At 39.9% G+C, this 27693-nt stretch overlaps 1 protein-coding gene across 1 annotated transcript; it reads left to right on the top strand.

The window, feature by feature from the left end:
* TFAP2C (transcription factor AP-2 gamma) lies at nt 1-22836 on the top strand. The gene is made up of 7 exons (XM_015824777.1): nt 1-59; nt 6031-6510; nt 9850-9901; nt 12039-12261; nt 14693-14811; nt 18510-18651; nt 22461-22836. The coding sequence occupies exons 1-7, from the start codon at nt 12-14 to the stop codon at nt 22744-22746; spliced, it is 1350 nt and encodes a 449-aa protein (XP_015680263.1). The 5' UTR covers nt 1-11; the 3' UTR covers nt 22747-22836.
* The last annotated feature ends 4857 nt before the right edge of the window (nt 22837-27693 follow it).

Here is a 27693-nt window from a genome sequence, read left to right as displayed (position 1 = left end):
TACTGGACGCCATGTTGTGGAAACTAGCAGACAATGTCAAGTACGAAGAAGATTGCGAGGTGAGAGGTTAAGACTATGAATGTGGCTAGTCCTCATTGATCAGACGGGGAGGGGTGTCTCGTTGCTGCTTTGGTTATTGGCTTTGCGTTCACGTCCATGCAGAAGTTAGGAGGGGGGGGACAGATCAAAGCGAGCTTAGTGGACGGTTCCCCCGAGTTAAACCGAGCTATTGGAAGATAAAACGTTGCTCCAGATTGTATTTGGGAGTATAGTAGTAAGCTTCTAGGAGCGCTGCGTCCTGGGTATGTGTATCTGATACGGTATGGAGTTTTCTTGACATTCTTGACTTAGTAAATAATTTCAGGTGCAAGTCCTAAGCATGCTGAATTCAAGATATAGTTTAAGGAATACCTTTACGGTCCAATCGGCAATCGGGTACTCGTAAATAAGTCCCGGGGAAATCGAATGAGCCTTACCCCCGGGGGGCACGTACTTTTTAAGTGCGCTAGCTCTCAGCATCGGATCGCTGAAATGTTGAGTTTTCTGCTTTTAATTAGGTTACATCTATTAAAGCGATGCCCGCGATGCCGTTTTGACCCTGGTAAAAATGGTGATGGGGCGTCCAAATCACGATGCAACCCAGAACTTAAAAATCGGATGCGCTCTTTCCCATGTGTTGAAAAAAAGGGTTCGGTTATTTTTTTCTCTCTTTTTCATAGCTGGCGGTGGGGGTGCTCTCGACGTCCTCGGCCTTGAATGTTGGGCTCCTGCCTCTCTTTCTTGCTCCTTGTACAAGTTTCTAGACAGGGCCCCTGGTATCAGAATAAGGCTTTTTAAAAAAAAGTTTCAGCCGGACTTCACTTTAGAGGGGGAGGTACAGGATTTCCCTCGCATCCCCGCCGTCATCCGCTCAAAGGCGGCTTCGGAGTCGCCCTTTGAATTGAAAGCAGCTTGGCCCACATTTAAATAGCTGTTTGACTTCCTCCAAAAGTAAAGGGTCTCCCTTTGGCTTTTGCGTTGTATCCTTAGAGGTGGATAACGACTCCCCCCCCACCAGGAGCATCCTTCGGATCCACCTCGCGTCCGAAGGCCTTCCCCCCCCCCCCGTGCAACTTTTGTGCAGCGCCTGAGACACCGCGAGCGCCAAAAGGGCCCCCGCGAGAGTCGGGCCAGGCGCTTATTTCGCGCTGCTCGCGTGGGACCGACTGGCCGGCCTGTTACTACCGTCTTTCCCGGAGGAAGGTCGTGAAAACACGGCAAAGTGTATGCAGAAATCCTAGACTAATCAATTCCTTCTCCCTAGCGCCAGCGCGATACCAGGCTTAGGTGGCGATGGCTTTAAAGCCGTGCAAACCTGGTGGGCTGCGTTCCTACGAAAACCTTAACCCGGGTTCTTAAAAAAAAAAAAAAAAAAGATCCCGTGGGTGCGCGCGTCCCCGTACGATGCCAGGCTTCATTAAGCGTTCGCTTTCATTTGCGCGGAGTGCCGCCTGAATTTATAGCTTGTTGCTCGAAAAACGAGGGTCAGTTCAACAAGCGCGTTAAACGTCTTGTGCGAACGCAGCGTGTCCTAGCGCGCTCGGAAAGAACTGCCCTTGAACTCGACTGGGTTTACCCGTAAAGGACTATAACGACCTCCCCCCCCCCCAACTTACCCCCGGTCCCTTAAAAGGAAATCTGTTTCCTTCTTTGAAAACTTTTTCGCTCCCGCTCTGCCCCAACGCTTTCCCCCCTCGCGAGGCAGGGAAAAAGGGAAGAAAAATAATAAAAGCCTGGCTTTGCCGAGGAGCGGAAATGATTAATCCCTGCCGGCTCTTTCCACACACACGCACACACACACACAACCTCCCAATCCCGCCCCGCGGGAAATCCAGGCAAACTTTTTTTTTTTGCACGCTTCCAGGCCGAGGTGCGCGCAGGGCTCCCGGTCCTCCCACGCGGCGGGGCGGGGTGCGGGGTGGAAGCGAGGGCCCGGGCGAAAGGGAGCCTCCGAAGCCGACGCTCCAGCCTGTTGGACTGGTTCCGGCAGCGGGGAAGGGCAGGAGGAGAAAAAAGAGGCCTCGGGAAAGGCAGGAAGAAGTGGACGATCTTGGGCACGTCCGAAGGGCACCGGAGCCCTCCCCTCGGCGCCTTTAACTGTAGCACCAAGCACACCTCGGGAAAAAAGGGGTGCCCGGAGGGTTTGGAAATCCTAGCCAGGTTTGTTTCCCTTCAAGGCTCAGCAAAAAAAAAAATAAAAAAAAAATTGCCCTGGATTAGTTTTACCTCTTGTGCTCAGGTGGCTGGCTTGCTTGACAAGCCCTGACCCGTGTCCTGTTTGGGAAGGGGCGTGCCTAGGATGGACAGGACTTTCCAAAATTTCCGCTTTTGTGAACAAAAGCATCGATCTTCCTCTTTTTTCGGTGAATGGGCATTTAAGCCTTGTGAAACAAAAAAAGAATTCGGGAGTTAATCGGTATCGATTGCTCTGCAATAGAAAAGCTTTTTGATTGCAGCTTAAGCCTGGCCTTGCCCTCCCTCCCTCCCTTTTGTTTAGAATGTGTCTCCCCACCCAAGTAATTTATTTAAATTACCTGCATTCGACTGCATATTTTTATAATGTCTTCCACGACACCCCCCCCACCCCCCCACCCAGGTGGGTCTTGCAGGCCGATTTCCTGCAACTTGTTTTTAAGGATCAGATAACAGCCATACGGGGAGATTTTTGGCTTAAGCAGAAATAGTTACTGGGATGCCCGCCCCCCTTTCCTAAATGTCCCTGCCCCTCCCTATTTGAAGAACCCAAACCAGATTGCAGTCCGTCTTCCTGGCAATGGGAAAATGAAGAATCCTGGTGACTCTAAAGTGCTGAGATTACACAACAGCCTTAGTTGAAATGTGACTTAACTGGGTAGTGGGTGAATGCATTGTGTGAATGTAGACAAATGCGTAGCCATAGCAAACTATGGTTTGAGTAAGCAAGATTTAACCGTTGTGTTCTGGCAACCACTGTGTCTTGAGTAATTCTCCTCCAAGGTATATTTTCCAACGAAATGATGAGCCTTTTGCTTGATTAGGAATACATATTTTAAGATCACAATGATTGTATTGGCACAACACGCTTACCCAGGAAGATAAAGGCATGCCAGATGTATTTGTAGAACATTAGTTGATTAGTTTTTTATTGTTTTAACGTGTGAGTGTGAGTCTAATATATGTTTGGTCAGTTTGTGGTTCAGTTTGTGCTTCTGTTTGCATTTAGACACTTGAGGATTTCACAGGCTGAGCAGGGACATTTCTGATTTCTACAGTGTTTGGGAGTAAGCCAATAGGTTTTGGTAGAGCTCCTTGCTAAGTAAATTGGGCACAAGGTTGCAACCTCAAGTAAATTGGGGGATCCCTTTTAGATCCTAAATTCACTTTTCTTTAGGGATTACAGGAAAAAAAAATGCCCTGGCAAGGGAAGGATGCATGACGCAAAACAAAACAAAAAAAAAAGAAGAAAAATTAAAGATCTGGAATCAAATTTAATACAGTTGGAAACAAGGCTGAGAATCAGTATAGAGACAAATCTTTAATATTTAATAATTAAAGGTGCAAGGAGACTGAGAAGTCACCCCTCCAGGGTAGAGGCTGTCTGGTAACAGGCCAAGCGAAGAAGCATCCCTGGTTTTTTTTTTTAAAAAAAGCGGATTAGCTCATCTTTGTTAGGCTGTGAATTACTTTTTTCTTTGTTTTAACATCTTTAGTGGAATTAAATTAACAAGTCAGAGAACCTCAACTGCAGCATAAGTCTAAATATGGCTGAGACAGGTTGGCTGAGTTTTATTTACCCCTAGGAATCCTCCTGGCCTCTTAACAAGACTTCTGGGCCTCTAGAGCTGGCTGCCCAGTGCCAGGACAGGAAGACTAAGACTACTTTGAGGGGTAGAAGATAAACCAAATTTATTTGGGGGGGGGGGAGGAGAGGAAAGAGACCTTTCTTATCCAAAGAAAATAGAAAATAATGTAAACTTCTTTCAGACTTTCTCTAGGTTGACATGCAATTGGGGGACAATCTGGGGTAGAAGATAAACCAAATTTATTTGGGGGGAAGGAGAGGAAAGAGACCTTTCCTATCCAAAGAAAATAGAAAATAATGTAAACTTCTTTCAGACTTTCTCTAGGTTGACATGCAATTGGAGACAATCTGGGGCTTCTTGGGAAAGGGGACTTCCAACATCATTCATTCATAGCAACCTTAAACCTGCCTCCTCCCACTGCCCTATAGTTAATCTGTTAGAAGCACTTTTCCCTCTTGCTTCCCATTTCCAGTTTTCCTTTGATTTTCCCTGGGTTTTTTTTAAAGGAAAGAAGCTGTATAATTCCCAGTGGCCCAGCATTGAGATGTTATGCTAGTTGCGGTTTTAACACTTAGTTTCAACTAATTCCGTAATCAGTGATTGGTAACCTGCAGTAGCCTTGAAGATATGTACAATCCAACGGGTTTGGTTTCAAAGTGCATGCCTTATTTTTAAAAAGGAATCCTCTGAATGCCAGTAAACTATTGCTACAGTATTAATATTAGTAATTACACACACGCACAAACAGAGGAATCTTTATATAGTTCCATGTCAGATATCCTGGCTAATAAGTTAATTAACTTTTCGATTGCTAAAAGGATGCTTGGTGTTTCATGCAGCAATAAGTGGGCAAAAGGGATGGTTGTTAATTTAGATGCATAATTTTGTAAATTCGTGGTACATTAAGAACTGATAGCATTTCTTTAAAAAATAAAACAACTTGGAAGTTGTGATTATATTTTTGGAGGGAGACCGAGATTTGATCCCAGTATCTGTAGAATCAATGGCAAAATTATTGAACTTCTTGGACACAATGGTACTTAAATTCTGATTAATCAAGTATATGGTTAAATTGCAAGCCAAATATTTCAGGATAATATACGTACGTTTCTGAATATCTATCTGCCAGAGATTGAGGGCCACATATCGGGATCCCAGGATCCTGCATTCTCTATAGCAGTATCTGCTCTCTGGAATGAAATGCTCGGGATCTCATTCTCTGAAATAAAATTTAAAGGACTTCCATTCTGCTAGGATTTTAAAGGACCTTAAAGATCTGGCTGTTTGCCTAGATCTTTAGAAAGGACAATTGATGCCTCCTTTTTGCTTTCAGTTCTAATGAGTTTTATTTTCTTTGCTATCTTTGTGCCTTTCTCTTGTGCTGTTTTCACATTTTTTTATATTCTGTGTTTTTTTAAATGTTTTAACAATTGTAAACCACTGGGAGTCAGGTAGCATCTACATTTAATAAAATTAGTGAACTGCCTAGAGTCATCATATGAGATAGGTGATCAGTATGACTTGTAAATCAATAAATCAAACAAACAATGCTGTAAATTGTTTCCCCCCCATTTATTACAGAGTGGTTTGTTATTATGTTTGTGTATGAGGTATTAGATTTTTTTTCCACTTGACTGGCCCCAAAATATATTAGCTGAAAATAAAACTTGGTGTTAATTGGTTTGCAATTTGTTGCATTTAAGCTTAAAACAGCAGGTTCATGAGTCTAATTAACTGATCTCTGCCACATTTGATTACAAATCCCCATCCCAAGCAGTATGAGGGTGCTGTCTTTATTTAAACTGTTTAATCCACAGCAAATGCACTTATTTTAAGGGGAAAAATACAGGAATTAGTTGAAAGTGTGAGGTCATATAGTTCTGCAGTCCAATCTCATGAACTGCAGAGTGCTTGTTTTTGTCATATTGGAGGCTATGTCCAGTTGGAGTCCTTGAAGATTGAAGCTAAATAAATGTTTGGGTAGTAATTTTCCTGAGAAAGTGAAAGAAAGAGGAAAGAAAGAAAAGAAAAAAAAGAAAAGGAAAGAAAGAAAGAAAGAAAGAAAGAAAAAGAAAGAAAGAAAAAGAAAGAAAGACCAATGGGGCTTAATTTCCCAATGTCGCCCATCAAACAGTGCATGGCAGCAGTTTGCAGGTCTTCCTCCAGTTTGAGAATTTCACTAACTGGGTTGCATGTGGTTTCTTCTCAGGACCGGCACGATGGAAGCAGCAACGGGAATCCCAGGTTGCCTCACCTCTCCGCTGTCAGCCAGCACCTCTATAGCCCAGCTCCCCCTCTTTCTCACTCGGGGACCTCCGATTTCCAGCCACCTTACTTCCCTCCCCCCTACCAGCCTTTGCCTTACTCCCAGTCCAGTGATCCTTACTCACACCTCGGGGATCCTTTTTCTATCAATCCACTTCATCAGCCGCCACCACCTCCTCCCAGCCAGCAGCAAACCAGCTGGCCCAGCCGTCAGAGCAACCAAGACCATTCCGGTTTATCCCACCATGCCCGATCAGGCTTGATGCCTCATCTCCCAGCTCTGGAAAGCGGCTCCCTTGGGACAAGAAGGGACACCTACAGGCGATCTGAGCTGCTCCTGTCCCACGGCCATGGGCTCGATGCTTCCAGCCTGGCGGAGAACTTAGGACTGCATGACATGGCCCACCAGATGGAAGAGGTCCAGGTAACAATTCTGGGGTCAAAATAAAATGCCATGAATGGGGAGGATGGTACAGCAACTTTTGTTAATGTGGGGTCCTTGGTGCTCCCTTAGCTTGGTGGTTTACTGGCAGACATTTCATTGCCCAAATTAGGTAACATCATCAGTGCTGCTAATGTTACTTAGTCTGGGTAATGAAACATCTGCAAGAAAAACGACCAAGCTCAGAGAGCACCAAGGATCCCTTATTTCAACCCTGAGCTACAAATATTCTTTATCAACTTTTGCTCTAATAGCTTGGTCAAACCTGGGCTATCTTACTAAAGAAACCTTTACAGGTAGTCCTCGAATTACAATTATTCGTTTAGTGACTCTTTAAAGTTACAATTGCACTGGAAAAAAAATGTCCATTTTCCCCACGTACGACCTTTGCAGCATCCCCATGGTCACGTGATCAAAGATGCTTTGATGCTTTCAGATGCTTGGCTACTGGTTCATGTTTATGACGGTCGCAGTGTCCCCGGGGTCATGTGATTGCCTTTTGCGACCTTCTGACAAGCAAAGTCAACGGGGAAGCCCGATTGGCTTAACAACCATGTTAAACTAATTTAACAACTGCAGCGATTCACTTAACAACTGTGGCAAGAAAGTTTGTAAAAGTGGGTCAAAACTCACTTAGCAACAATTTTTTTTAGCTCAATTGTATAGTTGTAAGTCGAGGACTAGTTGTATTGGGAGAGGTTGAAATTCCCAGTTCTGGATTAACTTGCGTTCAACAAGAGACCCCTTGAGTCCTTCTGAACCCTGCCCAGAATTGAGCATTATACCCTCAACTTTGAGAAAATAGGTGCTGGTGTTTTTTACTTAATTGTTTAGCACTTGATTATATCATTTGTGTTCACGTTCATCCACTAATTTTGCCTTCATGGTGATGGATCTAGATCAGGGGTAGGCAACCTTGGCTCTTTTATGACTCGTGGACTTCAACTCCCAGAATTCCTGAGCCAGCTGGCTCAGGAATTCTGGGAGTTGAAGTCCACGAGTCATAAAAGAGCCAAGGTTGCCTACCCCTGATCTAGAGTGAACAGATTAATACATGAAGATGTATACAGTCAGTGCAGTAACGTTAAATCTAAAATAAAGGGTGGGGTTGGGCAGCAACAAAGGATCCACTCTTGAGAATTTTATGCTCATAAAATTGCAAGGAAGTGGAAAGGGTTGCAAGCATTTTCTGTTCACTGAGAAAATGCTGGTAGAATGGACGGTTTTGTTCAGCCCAGCCACGTATGCTTATTTTCTTTATATACGAAAATCTGTATGAGAAGCCAGGTATGGGTGAATCAAGTTTTAAACTGATCATTACTTCACCCTGAAGTGTGTATAACTCGGGCATGAAAGAGGCATTGCACAAACACAGAGGTGTGAGAATCTGTCTTTCCTCCATTGCTTCATAACCTGTGCAATCCTATTTATTGAACAATCCTACAGCAATGACATGGCTACCTTGCTGCCTGTGCTTCGTCATTCCAAGGAACAGAACTTGATGTGCTAACATTGCTTTCTCTAACCTGATGTTCTCCAGCTGTTCTTAATCAGTTCCCGGCCAACAATGGCCAATAGCATTCCATATTTGCAAGCCATCAGGTTGGGGAAGGCAATAGCAAAGAGCATTTTATTTTTATTTATTTTTTCCCCATTTGCATCCTGCCTTCTTGGTCAACCAAACAGCCAAAGTGGTTCATTTCATTTGTACAGAAATCCTCCATGCCGGAAGGGAAGTTAGCTAAGTGAGTCCATTTATTCAGATTTGGCTCCAAAATAAAACTGCCTCACTGATTGCAGATTTTAACCAGTGGGATAGAAGGCCTGCATTGTTAACAAGCTGTTCTTTTGCTCAGTCTCAAAGAATGACATTCTAATAGTCTTGTAGTAGTTTTGTAGCTTGCTCCCAAAATTGTTGGTCTTTCATTTCATGGTTAGGTCACATTTTTTGGTGTCCCTGTGAGTCAGGTTTTGACTCCTGATGACCGCATTGAGAGGTCTCTGCAGTTTTCATGAGAAGGATTTTCACCAGTGGTTTGCCACTGTCTTTCCCCCAAGACTTGAGAGAGAATGAGTGGCTCAAGGTCACTCAGCTGGTTTTGTGCCTAAGGCAAGGTTGGAACTCCTGGTCCCCCAATTTTTAATCGGATGTCTTAACCTCTACACCAAACTAGTTCAGGTCATGTAGAATAATTCTCTGAAAATAAATACAGGTTGTCCTCAATTTACAACAGTTCATTTAGTGAACGTTTGAAGTTACAATGACACTGAAAAAAGTGACTTCTGACTGTTTTTTCACAGGACCGTTGTGGCATCCCAGTGGTCATGTGATCAAAATTCAGAGGCTTGTCAACTGACTCATACTTACGATGGTTGCAGTGTCCTGAGGACATGTGATCGCCCTTTGTGACCTTTTGACAAGCAAAGTCAATGGGGAAGCCAGATTCACTTAACAACCACGTCACTAACTTAACAACTGCAGTGATTCACTTAACAAATGTGGCAAGAAAGGTCATGAAGTGGGGCAAAGTTCACTCAACAAATGTCTCGCTTAGCAACAGAAACTTTTGGGGCTCAGTTGTGGTTGTAAAACGAGAACTACCTGTAGACCAGAGATAAAAAAGCCCAACTGCTCAGATGTTGGTGTAATTCATCCACAGTGCTCATCCTCCTGATTAATTTTGCCACTAGGTGTGTGATCCCTTCCCTTGTCATTTGTAAATCAGTTTGTGTTGGGGATATATTCACACATCACACCTGGTCTCAAGCAGGCCAACCATATGCTAGCTTAACACGATGATATGAACCACTTTTTCCTGAACTATTTTGAGGTCAGCTTGAAAATGTTCTGAGTTATGAAATGGAAATGGAGAACCACAGATTCTGTGTTTGTGCACACCAGCATCCTAAAATGCCTCAGTCGTGAATGAACTTCCTCACTTGTTTACCTGGGGATTTAAGTAGATCCATGAATGCAGTAGATCATAATTCTAAATATGCACAGGAATGTAGGCAGCATGTTTACTGAAAAGTAAAGCCGCTGGCTCGCTTCCTTGAATAATAAGCTGACAGGCACTGGAACTTTGTATGATTGTACATCCCATTGATCTCAGCACGATTTCAAGCAGGTTACTTTTTGTTGGTTGGGTTGGCCTGTTTAGATGTCCATTAAAATTTTTTGCTATAAAGTTTTGTGTCTTTTGCTAAAAACAATTAGGGGAATATGTTAATGAAATATGTTTGTATATTGGGTGGGGAAGCGGGCACAAATTGTATTCCACAACTGTATTCTTAAAAAAAAATTTCACATTCTCTCTCCAGAATGTGGAAGATCAGCACTTATTAATGCATGACCAGACAGTCATTAGAAAAGGTCAGTAAGTTTACATTCTGCTGGTTTGTTTTCTTTTGTCTTTTATAGGATGGTATTTTCACTCATAAAACTTTTTAGGAGTTTCAGATTTGCCTTTATGTTCCTTTTTGAAAAGAGACTTTGTTTAAAACAACAACAAACAACTAAAGTATAAAAAAGTAAGATTCTCCCCCCCTCTCCCTCCAGCCATCAAGTTTTTTATATGAGCGGTCATATATACCCACGGATATATATATATATACATATATTTCTGAAAAGATGAACATGAATACTTATTTATAAACAAATATTTTACAAATCTACAAATTTTAAAAAAGTATCTACACCCTAGATCTTGGCTTAATACAACGGATTTAAAATGGGTTAAGTTTCCTTCTGAAGACCTTATAGCAATTCCTTGAATGTTATGCTTTGGGTTACAATATATAATGTGCAATTTTGGAGAATGAGTTCTGTTTGTTAAAATTTGCTGTTATTATCCATTCGTTGGTAGTTATAGATGTCTTAGAAGGAAAAAAAAATCCTTCATCTTCTAAGAGGTGGGGAGAGAAATGAAAACTCTCAAGAATAATAGAAATATTTCTTTGAGGATAGCGATCTCTCTCTTTTGCATTATTACTTGTGTTTAACGTGGGCAAATCAATGAAGAAATGTTCCTGCTGCAACTAAACACTTTGGCCTTGGCCTCAACATTTAATTTGAGTGGGTTTCTGTTCGATATTAAAAAGAGAGGTCTCTGTTTGGTTAGATATGTGGTAGCCTTCCCTGTAGGGGCCCTCTGTGCCACAGCAGCCATTTATATGTGCTTATCCGTGAACAGCTCTAATTTAATATGAATTTACGGGGCTGTTGTATATCCAATCACAAGCTTCTACCGGTGATATTTATAAGGTTGAGGTGCAGATCCATGGTGGAGAAACTGCACAGACCTTTCCCTTTTTTTTGTTGCACAATTCACACACCCCTAAAGTTTTTAGAATAAATATATAAATCAAAGGATGATTTTGTCTGTAACTTAAAACTGACAGGAGGGAAAATGTGTCTGAGAGGAACCAGAAATGTTTTGTTGTCAACTCATAGCTGATTTGAGAATTAGCTCATAGTATAACAATTTTTCTGCTGTCTGTTTCACCTGCTTTTCAGAAATCTTCCTCCTTTGATAAATAAAGTGTCTGGCTTAGCGCTTTAACCCCTTCTTCTCCTGCCCGCTCCAACTCAAAATATTCCTGGAGAAGAGCTCAGGTTTCAGTTTTTGTTAGAATGTAACTGCCAGTTGAACATACTTTAACACAAATACACATCTGCTGATTTGTGCTTTCTGTGTTTTAATTTTCATAAAGTCAAGATGCCACTCCAGGAACTAAAGTCAGGAAAAAAAGCATTCATTTCTTAAATGGAACGAACTCAAGAACATTATTATTATTATTATTATTATTATTATTATTATTATTATTGTTGTTGTTGTTGTTGTTGTTGTTGTTGTTGTTGTTGTTGTTGTTGTTGTTACCAAATTTATTTGCTGCCCATGTTGCAGTTCTGCAGTATGCAGTAATATGACAGCAATTTTGTCATAGAATTGTTAGCTTAGAAAAAGCTACAGTCTTGTCTACATTTTATCCATGGCCTATGGATTTCAGGGCAAAAAGAGGACTTTAACTTAAAATTCTTCTTGGCTGGATTGTAGACTATTGTTCTTAATTGTTAGAACAATAGATTATATCAGCATAATTGGGAAGGCACTTAAGCAATGGAGTCCAAATACTTTGTTAAATAATAAAAGAACAATCTTTTTATATAACTGCTTCAGGTGTCTTCAAGTAATAAGTGGATCCTTGTCTGCCCTTTTCACATAAGGCCAGGAATGCTCTTTAATTGTTTAGAAAAAAAATTGGATTCATTATGGAAGGCCACCTTCAATCTGGTGCCTATAAGTCTTCAGATACCATAATCCCTAGCTATCAGACACAGAATGACTGGGGATTATGGTAAATAAAGTACAGCTCACCAGGACATTGGGTTGTGGGAGGTATTACCTCAGGCATCCTTATGTTAAACATTTAGACTTCCCAGAAAAGAAAAAAGACGGGAGAAACACTCCATCGTAGTTTGTTTGTTTTTGTATATTTTGGCTCTCCAGGTCCCATTTCACTAACGAAAAACAATGCATTAGGTCTCCCTTGCCAGAAAGATGGACTTCTGGGTGTAGTGATCAATCCCAACGAAGTGTTCTGCTCTGTTCCTGGACGGCTTTCTCTCCTCAGTTCAACATCGAAATATAAAGTGACGGTGGCTGAGGTTCAGCGAAGACTATCTCCTCCTGAATGTCTGAATGCGTCTTTGCTGGGAGGAGTCCTCCGAAGGTAAGCACATCATTCCTCGGCTATCTCTCCCCTCCCCACCCCTCCTGGGTCAAATCATGTCCTGTCAAGGGGGCTTCCTTGTGTCCTGTGGAACTGAATGGCCTGTGGAACAGAATAGCTTCTTGTCTCTTCTGGTTGTGAATCTTGCAAACAGGAGATAAAACACTGCATCCTAATAGAGTTTATTTTGAAGCCTCTTGCCTTCACACTCTTTTTTCCCCTCCTTGGCACCCTTTTGCCTTTCCAGAATTGAAAAGTGCCATAACAGGATTTTATTGTGCGTTCTCTTTTCCTGTTAACAGACTCTCTCTATCCCACCCCCACCCCCACCCCAACATTGCAAAAAAGAAATAATTGAAAAGGACGTCAGTCTAATGTTAAAAAGGTGTGAAAGAGAAATACATGGATTATTTTAGAACAACACCATTTCCAAATTGTATTAAGACGTTGATTGAGAAAAACATAGCCAAGTCTGATTTATTCCAGGGTGTTTTGAGGTTCAGAAATGGACAGGTGAAGCTCATCATCATCATTCCAGAGAATGTTTATTGTCTGTTCGAACGTTGATGGGGCTGCCAAAAGTAGAATTGCTGAGGCTCACATTCAGAAGCTACCAGCTGTAATTTTGAAGGACAAAGAAAAGTTGTTCTTCAGTTAAGTTTAAATCATGGGGATTCCTTGGCCGTGCCCATGTTATTTTTTTCTGCAACAGTGTGGAAGCAATTGGCCGCCACTTATAGGAGAAGAACAAGCAGAGCTGGGGGGTGGAGTTAAACACATCATCAGTTTAGAGTCATTGTGTTGCCACAAGAGATCCAAGTACAGCCCCACTTGAATTCCGTTGACCCTTATATAGTGTCAATTGAATGTTGAGCTCTAGTTGACTGGATTCTTGTGTATAGGCTTGAATAAATATTGTATGCTGCAACCTTGCAAATAGTTCCAATTTTATAATTCTTATCTAGTTTATAGCACTGAGATATGCTAGTGGTATTCCATCCAAACACTGAGCATAACTAATACTTTTTAGCTTTAGAGGGATCAGTAGAAATTGAGTATGTAATCAGCTACTCATTCCCCACCCAAGTAATCACAGGGATATGCTGCCAACATATCTGGGGGAAGTGATCCCAAGAAGAGGTGAGATTCCAAGCACACCTACTTTAAAGTGGGGGTGCCCAGGGCTTTCAGGCAATGCCCCAAATTTTTGATATAGGAAGATAGGGAAAGTCTAAAGCACTTCCTTTAATGGTATTTAATGCAGATTAATAGAATGTACTTTTTTTTGTCTTGAGTGCAATGTCACTCAGAACCCAGTGTTTAGTCTTGAGTTGAAAGCCATGTGCTTTATATTAATTTAGGGTTGCTTTTTAATAGGCCTTATCCAAATAAAGAAACACATCACCACAAGAGAAGAATACAAATTGCCCTAGTAGTTGTATCTCCTAATTAATAACTGTATAGGGAAACAAATGTGGGAGTTATCATAACATGAATACAATCCATCTCACCATAATGAGGAAGAATGTCTGAGATTTCAGTGTGTTAGCTGAGTCTTCAGCTTTTGATAGGAAATTTCGGCTTTCTTTCTTTCTTTCTTTCTTTCTTTCTTTCTTTCTTTCTTTCTTTCTTTCTTTCTTTCTTTTTTAATTCTGGGTTGAAACTGAATTCAGATTGTGTGATGCTTCATCAAGATTATGAACTATGAGCTACCAGTTCTTGAACTCAAAGCTTGTTCTGCGTGTAGAAGGATTCATATCCACCCTACCTTTGTAAATAACATTCACATTAAGCAGTTCTGTTCAGCAATTCGCCAGAATTGTTTACTGTGCTTTAAAACACAACCTCACAACTTTTATAAGATGGGCGGACTTCCAACTCCCAGAATTCTAGCCAGCATGCTTAAGTTACTGAGACTGAGAAACACCGCTTTTAGAGAATTGCTAATATACAGCCTAATTTTCAGAAATTGAGGGAATGTGCTCAATTCTCTCCATCCTTCTCAAATGCCATTTATAGTAGTGGAAGTACAGTGGACTTTACATCCTAGATTAAAAAAAAAAATCAAGGCTGCATTTAATATCCATGTACGGGTACTGCCACAACAAAGTTTGTTTGATGCTCTTTGTGTTTGCAAAAGGTTTTAATTTTCGTTGTGTCGGTCATCATGATTGTAATGATGCTTGATAGTGTAAACGCAGAGGCAAAGCGTATCCTTCTCTTCCTCCCCCTTCCCTTTTCATCTTGCTTTCTGATGTTCATGTGATGGAACATTCAAAAGTAGGTCAGCTCTTCTCACAGTCCTCTCTTCCCTCCCCCCATCGGCAGAAGTGTATTGAATGTCAGCAACTTGTATTTCCCAATTGCTTCAAAATGTGACCTCTTCAACGATGCATCTAAACATCGCCCATCCCTCTTCTCTCATCCGCAGAGCCAAATCTAAAAATGGGGGCCGGTCACTAAGGGAGAAGCTGGACAAAATTGGCTTGAACCTTCCTGCGGGCAGAAGGAAAGCTGCAAATGTGACATTACTTACATCGTTGGTGGAAGGTCAGTTGGTCTTCTCTCCTAAAGTTTTTTCTGGGTTAAAGGGCAAAGCGAGCAATTTGTGTTCGCCAATCAAGTTGTCTTCCGAAAGGATAAGTCGAAGGATAAGTCGATAAGGAGACGAAAATGTCCTTGTGGTAAGAGCTGTTCAGTTTTGGATCCATGAGATGCGACGGGCTTCTTATTAAAATAGAGTTTGGGCAGATTGGAGATGTTTCAGTTTAAAGTTCTGCCTGAATACAAGTAGCCTTGACTTATGATCACAATTGAGCTCACTTAGAGTTGTTAAGTGAGTTTTGCCCTATTTTATGACCTTTCTTACCACAGTTATTAAGTGGATCACTGCAGTTAAGTTTGTAACATGGTTGTTACGTCTATCTGCTTCTCTATTGACTTTGCTTGTCAGAACGTCACAAAAGGTGATCAAGTGACCCCGGGATGCTTCAGCCATCATAAATATGATGCCAAGCATCTTGGATTTTGATCATGTGACCATGGGGGAATGCTGTGAGAAATGGCCAGTGCTATTGTAACTTCGAACACTAAACAAATAGTTGTAAGTCGAGGACTACCTGTAAGAGGTTGGACTTGAACGTCTGTCTGCACCCTGGTGGCCTCTTTTTTATTATTCCAAAATGCTTTTTGTAGCTAGATCATGTATTCACTGCAGAGCTGTAGGTGAAGATGTTAATGCTCAAAACTAGAAGTGGGGAGGGAGGAATGAAGGATATGTTGGGGCATAACCTTGGAGGATAAACATCCTTGTTATGGATGGTATGTTTGTGTAAAAAAGTTTTGGATTAGAAGTTTTTATAGACACTGTAAAATTGGCATTTAATTTACCGCCAAGGCAGTAAAAATTGTCAATTTTTTAAAGTGCATAATGTAGATTGTGGTGAAATTTGTTCATTGAAGTCTCAGAGATGTCCCACTTTAGATGTGATCAGAAGCTTTGAATATCACTCTTCTCCTTCCCATTAACATTGCCAGTTATTTTTTTTACCTTTCCCATGTTTGTCAGTCTGACTCCAGTTAAAAAACTATTGTTTGTTTCATTATGGGTAGATGAGGATAGATATTTTCTGCAGAAATGGCTGATTCAGAGAATCAGCTTGTCTTTCTCATCCATTGCATGAATTTAAGAACATTTCCATTCTTTGATTACTGTGTTTCTTGGGATACTTTCATGTGTGCTAACAAGCAGCTAAGAATTCATTGTCCGATTTCTTAAAGAATTCCTTATAAAGCTGCACTGAGTAAAACAGCTAAAAACAACCTATAAAAAGCTGAGAAGAAAGATTGGCAAGGACTGATAAGGGTTCAAAGCAATAGTAAATAGAGAAGAACTTAAACCAGAGATTTTGGATTGCTAAATCAGAAAGATAAATTGCAACAATGCAAGTTTGTCAGTGGAATTCTAAAACCACCTTTTAAAACAAAAACTAACATTTTCTGTATTCTAAACAAACTATAAACATATGAGCTAGAGATATATGAATATTGCAAGCCGCCCAGAACCTTTTTGGAGTCGGGCAGCCTTAAAATCCATTAAATTAGGTTAAATTAAATTAGAAATATTTATTGTGCAATGAGTTCATTGTACAAGGGATTAGGACTGATATGTCTCCTTTCATATACCAAATGTGCAGCATGGCAAATTTGCTATGTTTAATATGAGCTGGACTGTCTGTTGTTTTCCGCTTTTCGTTTTTTAAAACTCTGCAGTACTCAGAACTCCCATACAATGCCCTAAAACAGGGGTCTTCAAACTTGGCAACTTTAAGACTTGTGGACTTCAACTTCCAGAATTCCTCAGCCAGCCGTAGCTGGCTGAGGAATTCTGGGAGTTGAAGTCCACAAGTCTTAAAGTTGCCAAGTTTGAAGACCCCTGCCCTAAAACAATGAACTATAAATGGTCATATGAATACAAGTAATAGAGCCAATGTTCACTTAACAAATTAACATTAATATATTAATAAGAACAGTTTCAATCGAGGAGGACATACTTCTACCACCAGTAACTTTCAGAGTGAAATCAAATCTCTGAATCAAGCTTGACTCCTCATGACGTCATGCATACAACCACACAGTTTTCTTGTCAATAGCAGATAAGTGGTTTGCTATTGCTTTCTGGGAATCTAGGATCTAGCCTAGAACTTAGGTCTTCCCAGAAGTGTCCCCTCCAAATATTAACCAACCGGAATCTTGCTTAGCTTGACCACAGAATACAGTCATTCCAGAAATCAATGTTTTCAGAACTCCACTGATGAAGAAGGTTTGTTCTCTGCTGTTGCAGAAGGTAGAGGAAAAACCAGAAGGAGAGGCAGCAGATTTCAGCTAAAACTCTTAGGAGAAACCCTCAAACTGTAGGATCAATTGGCAGCAAAAAAGAGCAGTGTCTTCCTTGGCTTAAGGTACTTCTGGCTGGTTGGTTGTTAGGGATATTTGCGCAGCAAGTGAGTTGAATGACGTCTAAGATCCCTTCTAATGTTGTTTTATTTTGATGGGTGATGGAAAATAAGAGAGATGCTGTAACCAAAAACAAAAGTAGAGGATCTTTAAATACAAAGAATATTTAATGATAGTTATGTCTGTTTAGAAACGGAATGTATTTTCTAAGCCTGTTAAGCTGAGTAGCAAAATATAATGAGTTTCGTGTTTCAAACCTTTTGACTCTCAACCTTTCCTGTAATTCCCATATGATAGTTGGGAGACTTGGAATGAAAGGTAAAATTAGCACAAGGCCTACTTCTGTTGAAAATAAGCATATAATTGGATGTGAAATTTGTCATACGTATGTCAATAGGCAACCTTTGCTACTGCAGTCAAAATGACAAATTCACATGGGTAAATCAGTTATTATTTCCAAGGAAGAACATGCATGTTTACAGGCAGAGCAGTTGCATCCCACAAGTTTTTGCTGAACTGCTTTATCAAATGGGCTGTCGGGATGAAATATAGATCTATTAAAAGCGAATAGTTGCCTTCCTGAGTATATTGATGGGAATGTCCTCAAATTTGGGATAAGTGTGTTTTGACTTAAAACTGCCGACATTGTGAGAGGTGACACTCGTACAGGCAGGAGCAGTCAGTGGAAATTCATTTGCTGCTTCGCTTATAAATATCCTGGCTGCTTGTGCTAATTCATGCTAATTATTGCCAGGAAAATATTTTTGCAGTTGTTTTACATTTTGCAAAAACAGACTGGAGCAGATGACATTATAGGATGAGAAATATTTGTATGGTGGGACTCAAATGTGACCTACTTTAAGTTAGACTATTATCTTGTCAAGGTCCTGACCCTTACTTATAATGAAAGTATAATATTGCCTATTGTTTTAAATCCTCCTTCTCCTACCTGGTCTCTTCCAGATGTGTGGGGTTTTAATTTTCCTAATGGCCAAATAGCAAAGTCATCAGTTTTTATTGACTGGCTGTCCTATGTGCAACACATGTCAGAAAAGCATTATTCTGGGGAAGGTAGTTTCTTGCTCCCCCCTTTTAAAAAACTTAACTCAAATGGTGCTTTTATAAATTATAAGGTGGGGAGAAAAATAATCTTGTTAAACATATGGGCTGGTTCTGACAGTGGCAAATATTGTTCATCTGTTTGTCTGCAAACAGTTATTTAAATGGGTGTGATCTAATAAGCAAATTCTTGCTTTTTTCCTTCTTTTTCCCCTTCTGTGGTCCACTTGCAGGGGAAGCTGTCCATCTTGCCCGGGATTTTGGTTATGTGTGTGAAACTGAATTCCCCTCAAAAGCTGTGGCTGAATATTTAACTCGGCCCCATCTGGGCCGGAATGAGATGTCCAGCAGGAAAAATATGCTCCTTGCCGCAAAGTAAGTATCTTTATTTGAGTGGAAAGCAATATGTAAGATTTATAGAATATATTAAAGTGCTTAGAAGGCTCAAGCAGTACAGGGAGTCCCCAACCTACCACCACAACTGAGTTGTAAATTTTCCATTGCTAAAAAGTCAGTTGTTAAGTAAGTCATGCCCAATTTTACCATTTTTTTCGCCACGGTCTTTAAGTGAATCATTGCAGTTGTTAAGTGATTCGTGCAGTTGTTAAGCTTTAACCTTGACTTTGCTTGTCAGAAGCCAGCTGGGAAGGTCACAAATGGTGATCACGTGACTCCAGGATACTGCAACCAGCATAAATACATGCTGCTTGTAAGCTCCCAAATTTCGATCACATGACTGTGGGGATGCTGCAATGATCCTAAGTGCCAGGACTGGTTATAAGTTACTTTGTTCAGTGTGGTTGTAACCTCAGATGGTCACTAAAGGAATGGTTGTAAGTTGAGGACTACCTATAAACCCCACCAACAGGAGCAGGCAAAAGATGAGCTTTAATTAGTTCCTGTGGAAATGGTGTCAAGAGTGAGGAGCGATAGAGGCTGGATTGGAGCTTATTGTCAATGTGGGCAGAGACTGGATTTTTAAATTACGAGAAGATTGCATTCTCCTTTTTAAAGCCACATTAAGTTGGTTTTTAAGCTTACAATACAGTTTATATGGGTTTCTAACCTTCAATGGTATTATTATTATTATTATTATTATTATTATTACTATTACTATTATTACTATTATTATTATTATTATTATTATTATTATTATTATTTTGTTGTTAGTTGCGAAGTCGTGTCTGACCCATCGCGACCCTATGGACAACGTTCCTCCAGGCCTTCCTGTCCTCTACCATCTTCTGGAGTCCATTTAAGCTCACGCCTACTGCTTCAGTGATTCCATCCAGCCACCTCATTCTCTGTCGTCCCCTTCTTCTATTGCCCTCAATCTTTCCCAGCATTAAGGTCTTTTCCAGTGAGTCCTTCCTTCTCATTAGGTGGCCAAAGTACTTGAGTTTCACCTTCAGGATCTGGCCTTCTAAAGAGCAGTCAGGGTTGATCTCCTCTAAGACTGACCGGTTTGATTGCCTTGCAGTCCAGGGGACTTGCAGGAGTCTTCTCCAGCACCATAGTTCAAAGGCCTCAATTCTTTGTCGCTCAGCCTTTCTTATGGTCCAACTTTCACAGCCATACATTGCAACTGGGAAAACCATGGCCTTGACTTTTGTTGGCAGGATGTCTCTGCTTTTTAGTATGCTGTCTAGATTTGCCATAGCTTTCCTCCCCAGGAGCAAGAGTCTTTTAATTTCTTGGCTGCAGTCCCCATCTGTGGTGATCTTGGAGCCCAGGAAGATAAAATCTCTCACTACCTCCATTTCTTGTAATAATAATAATATAGAGTTGGAAGGGACCTTGGAGGTCTTCTAGTCTAGATGCAGATTCTTTTCTTGCCTTACAAAGATGCATCTTGTAGAGTTTAGTGAAGAGAATCAGGATTTAAATCAGATACTAGCATTATAAATTAGGATCTTAAGAGCCACGGTGACGCACTAGGTAGAATACAGTATTGCAATTTTTCACTCTTAACTCTGCCCATTGCCAGGAGTTCGATGCTGACCAACTCAAGGTTGACTCAGCCTTCCATCCTTCTGAGGTTGATAAAAAGAGGACCCAGATTGTTGGGGGTAATATCCCGATTCTGTAAACCACTTGGAGAGTCCTATATAGCACCTTAAAGCAGTATATAATTCTTAAGTGCTATTGTTATCTTGTACAAGAACATTCTTATTTGTTTGTATTTAATGACTTCCTGTTTTTATCACCTGGACTAAAAATCAAGGACTACCTCTGTATGGCTTAGGGGTCTTATTTTCAATGGGTTTGTGTGGCTATAGAAAAGTTGCCCTTTTAAAATAGTGCTTAAAGGCAGGAACACCTTTAATTTTAATAATGCTTGCAGGTCTCTTCAAAAATGAATATTTGCAGGTTCAAAATGCATTTGCATTATAGCAGAGATGAAACCTGTGGGGTATTCAAACTTAAACAGAAACAGTCAAAGCATTTTAAGAATGTCTAACGAGTTATCTCCTATTTTTGCAAGTTTGCAAGCTAGTTTGAGCTCTAGGTCAAAGGGTAGTTTGATATCTGTAGATGCCTCCACCTCAGCCATTAGCCTCCACCTGTTGCTTCTTCCATAATTTTTTTTGCAAACCACAGATGGGGAAATTCTGCTGTAGCTCGCTTTATATTGCTTAATACAGCAAATCTAGACAGAAGATCAAGCCGAAAGCAACTGCAAAAGCTTAAAACTGTTTTTAGTTCTGAAATCGTACTGCAACAGGAGCCGTGATTCTAAAGCAAAGAGGGTCTTTCTGTCTGTGTTTGAGAAAGGAACTCAGGAAGTGTTGATGAGAGAATTAATATCTTAATTCAAGATGCCTGTTCTCTCCCTCCCCCTATTTCCCCCCTCCCTCCCCCCTCCCTCCTTTTCTCCCCCCTCTCTCTGGTTGCCATCTTGAGGTTCTACCAAGCACCAATGAGCATTTCCTATCACAAACGTCCTCTTTTTAAGAATTGCTGCTGTGGCCTTGCTTTGTATTCTGCAGCTTATAATCATTACACTTTCAAAGTGTCCATAATAAGTTTTCTCTCTGGCTCTCTTTGATCATAGGTATCTCCACAGAAATACAGAATACAATACAAAATAGCAGAATTGGAAGGGAACTTGGAGGTCTTCTAATGACGGAATAAAAAGCCTTTCTGCCATCTGGATGACCTCTAGAATCGGGTTCCTGGGCCCGTACAGTTAAAGCCCAAAAAAAAACATTTGAGGAGGGAGATTCCTCTATCTCCACCAGGAAGAGTGTTCCACTTCCAAAGAGTCTCCTCCCCTTAACCAGTTTGGTTTTGGAGTATTCCAGTGGTCAGAGATTTTTTTTAAATACTGGGAATAGATTCCCAGCATCTTTTCTGCAATATTGTTGCATGCTGAAAAGCCTGCTATCTTCAGATATTTTTACAGAAATGATTCCTAAAGAAAAGTTTGGAGCAGTTTTTCTCATCTCCGGCAACTCCAGGATGTGTGGACTTCAACCCCCAGAATTCCCCAGCATTCTGGGAATGGAAGTTCACACATCTTAAGAATTGCTAAGATTGAGAAACATTACTCTGAGAAATATTAGACAAGGGCGAGGAATCTTTTTTCCCCCTCCTGTCATGGGCCTTATTCATTCAAGTAATCTTTATGTGGCCTGTAATTGATGAAGCTAAAGCAAATAGTGAGTAGGAATATCCACTCTCTTTATTATTCTTTATCTCTTGTTTCTAACACTTCCAGTCTCTCTCTTGGAATAGAAGGCTGGAAGGAAGGAACTAATATGTTTTACCAAAGCCTGAACTAAATTAATGCAGAGGAGTTTTGAAATTAGGTGCAAAGTCATAAATGTTGGTTACAGGGCTGCCTGTATTAATTATTGTTGAGTAGAGTCAAACCTGAGCTACAAATAATTACCTTCTGTAGGAATCATTGTTGAGCTAGTTTTAGTCTAATCTGTAAAAAATGAGACATAAAAGCCATGTAAGTTTCTAGGGGAAAAAAAGAGGATTTTAAAATATGGTAATAATTCACATGATATTGTTTTTAAATTACTTTTTTCTTAAACATATTTAAGGAAAACATCTCTTAAACACATCTGAGGATCTCAGTGGGAAGAAATTGATAAAGTCCTTCAGTTTCATTGTCTTTGACCAGTGGAAATGCAGCATTAAAAGTTAATTTGCTTTCCTATTGCCTCTTCCAGACAGATCTGTAAAGAATTCACAGAGCTCCTCACTCAGGATCGAACCCCTCTTGGTAATGCGAGGCCAAGCCCTATCTTAGATCCTGGCATCCAGGGATGTTTGACTCACTTCAGCCTGATCACACATGGATTTGGGAGTGCTGCCATCTGCGCTGCCATGACCTCTATGCAGAACTACCTGAATGAAGCGCTCAAACTAGCAGACAAATCATACATGAATGCAGGAGATCAAAGCCCCCCAGATGCCAATAAGAACCTTGAGAAGATGGACAAGCATCGGAAGTGAGCATGGAAAAGATGAGAAAGAAATGAAAAGTTACAGAGACACACACAGTGAAGACAGATTTAAAAACTGTTACTGCACACAGACTTAAGATCTTCTTGCCTAGAAGGCATGTAGATATCTCTTAGAACTTGCTTTGGGGCATCTTTTTTCCTTTTTCTTTTTTTTTTAAATTTTCAACCACATCCTTTTCTGGACACGTGTGTTGTCTCTTTTTTTCCTCTTTAAAGCTGCTGTTATCCATTCATTTGGGACCATGTACCTGAAGGTAAACATGGATTTATCTTTTTATTTTTATTTTTATTTTTTATTTTTTAAAAAAATTAAATTGTAAAAGGTGGTGCTATCTCCTTTTTTCCCCCTCATATGGAAATTTGTTACATGCTGTACCTAGACACTTTTGCAGGCAATGCTTTTCCTCCAATATACGTTGTGTGGTGGAATCTCAATGAAATTCAGCAATAAACCAGTTTCAGCAGGTTGCGAACAAATGTACTTAAGTCACATGCTCACGTTCTCTCCCTCCGTGGGAAAAAGAAGCGATTGCATCTTCTTTCTGTTCAAACAAAATCCAAGGTTTATTGTTACATCTGAAAATGGCAAGCTGTGGTTTACTGAAATACAATAAGCTGCAATTTGATGCTCCTTGTTTCTAATTAGCCAAGATTTTGCAACCTCCTCAGATGCATCAATAAGCTATAATTAAACAGGAAGCAGATGTTTCTGTATTCATTGCCACTGCCAAAGGACCAGATTTCTATATGTGTTAAAGAGACAGAGATGTAGAAGGGAGAAGAAAGTACATTGGCTGGACCAAGTTCATTTTAAAATTATGGTTAAACCTCGTCAGTTAGGCTGCGTAAGTGAGTTCATGCCCATATCTTGTAGAACAGGACTAGCATGATTATGTAGTAGTTTGTAAGTAAAGTTTTGGCAAACTAATTAAGAGATATAATTAAAAAGTTTTGAACGTGCTGTGAGATTCAGGCAAAGACTCGATCATATTCTAAGCTAATTGCCTCAGTTGATGCTCAGACATTCACAGATATCTAGATTATGCATGAGGAACCCTCCACCACACCCCAAAAAGCAGAAACCATATCTGGTCACTAAATCGGGGTGGATTTCAGTGTTCTCAGCTGCTGAAATCTTATGACATTAATCTTGTGGCAGCATACCCTTGTATTGTGTTGTTTTGCGTCTGCAGCATTGGTATCTTCTGAAAAAGTCACTCAAGAAATTCCAATTTTAAATGTGCATCCATGCTGTGATATGGAGGTTTTACTGGGTTCCTATTACTTCATTGGAAACCAGCAAGTAGAACATAATGCAGTATTAGTCCCCGTTTTTTTCTGAGTTTTTGACAAAATACTGAGATTTTCTGATTTAATTTTAGAGAAAATCAGGATAGGAATAAAGTGAAATAATGTGATAGTTTTGAATATGTTTGCCTTTTTTTAAAAAAAAGTTTTAATTTCTAGACATAATTTAAGAAATGTTGCTAAAGCATATTTTAATATAATGAGGTTGCAGGTTTTACAAAAATAGAGTTGCAAGACTGAAACGTTCTGTAGCAGATCTTTTTTATTCAAGGAAGAGTTACTTGGAGCTAATATTAAAACCTTTAATTTTTCATCCACTTTAAAAATATGAAAAAGAGATACCGCAGCTTTATGTGCATCATCAGGTCATTTTTTTTAATTAAAAAAGGAAAAAAACTTGAAAATAGGCACGTAACTTTTAATTTTTTTTTGTTTGCCTACATAGGCCAAAAATATAAATATAAATATATATATGTATGTCTCCAGGGAAGTTTTATGTGTATAAGGGAAAACAGTGTCTTGAATGTATATATTTATTTATGTGTAATTTAAAGGGATTTGTAAATAATGGTGAACATTTTAATACTTTTTTTTATAAATGGGATTCAGATTTTAAAAGTTTTCCCCATCCCACAAAAAAAAAATTATAAAAAAATGAAATAAATAAATAAAATATTGGCTAAACTGCATACACTGCTAGATGATGTACAGTCTTGTTTTATGCTAAATATTTAAAAACTTTTTACAAATAAAATAAAATTCTTCCCCTTTTTTGGTCACTAGAGAGTTATATCTGTTTGGAAATGTCTGTTGAACAAGCAGTCATTGCATATTTGATAGTATTTGGAATGAGTGCAGATGCATTGTTTATCTGGGGAAGGTGTGTGTGTGTGTGTGTGTGTGTGTGTGTGAGCAAATAAATAGAAATGATAAAACTGCAACCACTCTTCGGTGAAGATTTTCTATTCAGTGTACCATTGTGTACCACAATCCAAGCAATTCATAGAAATATTCTGAGCAGAAACATTGAATATTATTTACTGGGGAAAACTGATTATTTTTTTTTCTAATGAGGATGGAACAACAAACCCTATAAAAGTAAAGTTCAACAAATCCCTACAACAGCAAACCCTACAAACATATCTATATCTTCCTGAGACTGCATGGCTGCTCTCCTGCAGTTGCAATGCAATCCCTGGAAAAGACAGCGAGTTTAAGGAGTTGCAGCCAGTGTAATGTTTGCACCCCTGCATACTTTAAGCCACCGTTTTTCCTTTGTTTCTGAAATACTATATTGCATAAGGCTCTTAACCCCCCCAAGCTCTCAAAATAGTGCAGGCTAGTATAGGCTAGTAATGATAGTTACTGTAATGCCTGAACCCCATTTGGATGGACTACTGTAATGCACTATATGTGGGGCTGTCTTTGGACACATTTAAAGCTATAACTGGGACAGAATGGGGCAGCCAGGCTGCTAATGGACCAAACCTGCTATTTCACAATAACACCAATTTTAAGACGGCTGCACTGATTGCTAATAAGGTTTCTGGGCCCTATTAAAGGTTCTGCTTATACATTTATGGCTATGTGAATAGATCACAAACTACTACCATTGAAGGAAGGCCTGCTGAAGATCCTACTCCCTCAAGAGGTACATGGAATTTGGCTAATATGGCAAACATTTGGCTGATAGTGTTTTATCTTTTAGAATAAACCTCCACCAGAGATGTGCTTGGCACAGTCCTTTATTGCATTTCAGAAATCTCTGAAGATTTCCAAGATGGTTTTGGCCCTGAATGGGGTCACTGTTGCTATTGTTATTGATACTTGATTTTTCTTGTACTCCTTGCTTGGTTGTTGCATATCATCAGGGCAATTGATTTGGGAAGTTTAGAAATATTGTAAAATACCTGCGTATATAAATTCAGTTAATAAGAACAGGTATCATAAACTACAGTAGTAGAGTTGGCATAATGCTCAAGACTAAAAAAGTGCTATACAATCTAGTGCAGGATGCAATTCCAGTCTGCAGAAGTTCATTACTTGAATGCATCGATCAATAATAATAAAAACCATAATTATAATAAAAGGACTAGATAATCAAGTGCCTAGAAATAACAGGAGTCAGTAGAAACATCAGAAGTGTTGTGCAAAGATCAATGACACAATGGAAGACAGTTGCTAATCAATGGCGATAGACTTGGGAGAGTCTATTGTTTGTTGTTGCATTGATTCCTCTTGTCAGCAATACTGAACAAGCCAGGCTAAGGCTACCAAGTCTGGATAATGCACTTGTGATACCAGGAGAGAGCAGAAGAGAAGAGAAAGAACTGGAGAAAATAAAAAAACACAAAGGCCTGCAGGTAAAAGTAGACCTAGGGTGCCCAAAGAAAGCAAATATGGTAGCAACAGTAATAAGCGCAATTCCAAAACATTTGAGGCATCACATAAACACCATCGGCTTTGACAAAACAACACAAGTCAATTGCAGAAGGCAGCTTTACATGGAACAGCTTACATCCTGTGATACCTTTAATATTAAACAACAACACTTGTCTATATTGGATCCTTGGGAAGGACCAAAAGGTAGACAAAAATGCCAAATCTAGTCTAAACATCTGCTTGACTCTGACCAGCAAATTTATTAAATTTGTCTTTGTTGGTCCTTGTAGATTTTGCCCTAAAATGGACTTTGAGCCATTTCTAAAACCATTTTGATGTATCTGCTTGTAATTACTAATTGCTGTTTCTAAAATGCTGATATAAATACCTATTTATATATACCTATACCTATAGATACCTATAGATGGCAATTGAAAATGGCAAAAGAGACTTTCTTTCTTTGCTGATACACGGCAGCGTCCCATAGTAAAACCCTGGCAGCAGTGTCACTATCAACCAGAAACTCTTTCTTCCTACAGTAGGGCAGTCATGCAAATTGCTATCATCTTTGCTTTCTTTTGCCATCCTAGTTCTACTTTTATTTGCAGGTCTTTGTATTTTGTGATTTCCCCCCAATTCTTTCTCTTGTTTTCTGCTGTCTCCAGGTATCGCAATGCACATTATCCAGACTTGGTAGCCTTGCCCTGACTCATTCAGTATTGCTGACAGAGGAATCAATGCAATGACACAATAGACTCTCCCAAGTCTATCACCATTGATTAGCAACTGACTTCCATTGTTAAATCTGACATTCTTTATTAAAACACAGTTAACAAAATGGAGCCTTAATATTTTCATAGCTTGTCGATAGTAAAATCATCATCATCCCAAATCAGTTCAACACAGAATGAAGACTTATTTTGCTGCTTCCAACAGTTTCAACATGACACAAACAATTTTGAGTTAATGCCTCTAAATCAAGGTTTTCCAAACTTTGAGGTGTACCTCCCTTGGGGTGTTGCAGACAGACCAAAAGAGATATGAAGAACCTTTCCGTTGTACATTGTTACAAAATCCATCTTTCCTGAAGTTTTATCGCATTGTTTTCATTGTTCATTTTGGTGTTTGGATTTTTTAGGGGAGGTGTATAGGATTACACAGGATTACATTAGGATTACACAGAAGAGAGCTGTGAGGGTAAAACATTTAGAAATATTGCTGTAAATGGTGTTATATTATCTGTCCC

The sequence above is a fragment of the Protobothrops mucrosquamatus genome, unplaced genomic scaffold (genome assembly GCF_001527695.2).
Source record: "Protobothrops mucrosquamatus isolate PMUCROS unplaced genomic scaffold, P.Mucros_1.0 scaffold2350, whole genome shotgun sequence".
NCBI lineage: Eukaryota > Metazoa > Chordata > Lepidosauria > Squamata > Viperidae > Protobothrops > Protobothrops mucrosquamatus.
This window is presented reverse-complemented; position numbering and strand designations above follow the sequence as displayed.

Coding starts and splice junctions, on each gene's coding strand:
- TFAP2C (XM_015824777.1), top strand. CDS start 12: ATGTTGTGGAAACTAGCAGACAATGTCAAGTACGAAGAAGATTGCGAG. Junction 9,902..12,038: donor CCAGACAGTCATTAGAAAAG/GTCAGTAAGTTT, acceptor TTGGCTCTCCAG/GTCCCATTTCACTAACGAAA. Junction 18,652..22,460: donor AATATGCTCCTTGCCGCAAA/GTAAGTATCTTT, acceptor TGCCTCTTCCAG/ACAGATCTGTAAAGAATTCA.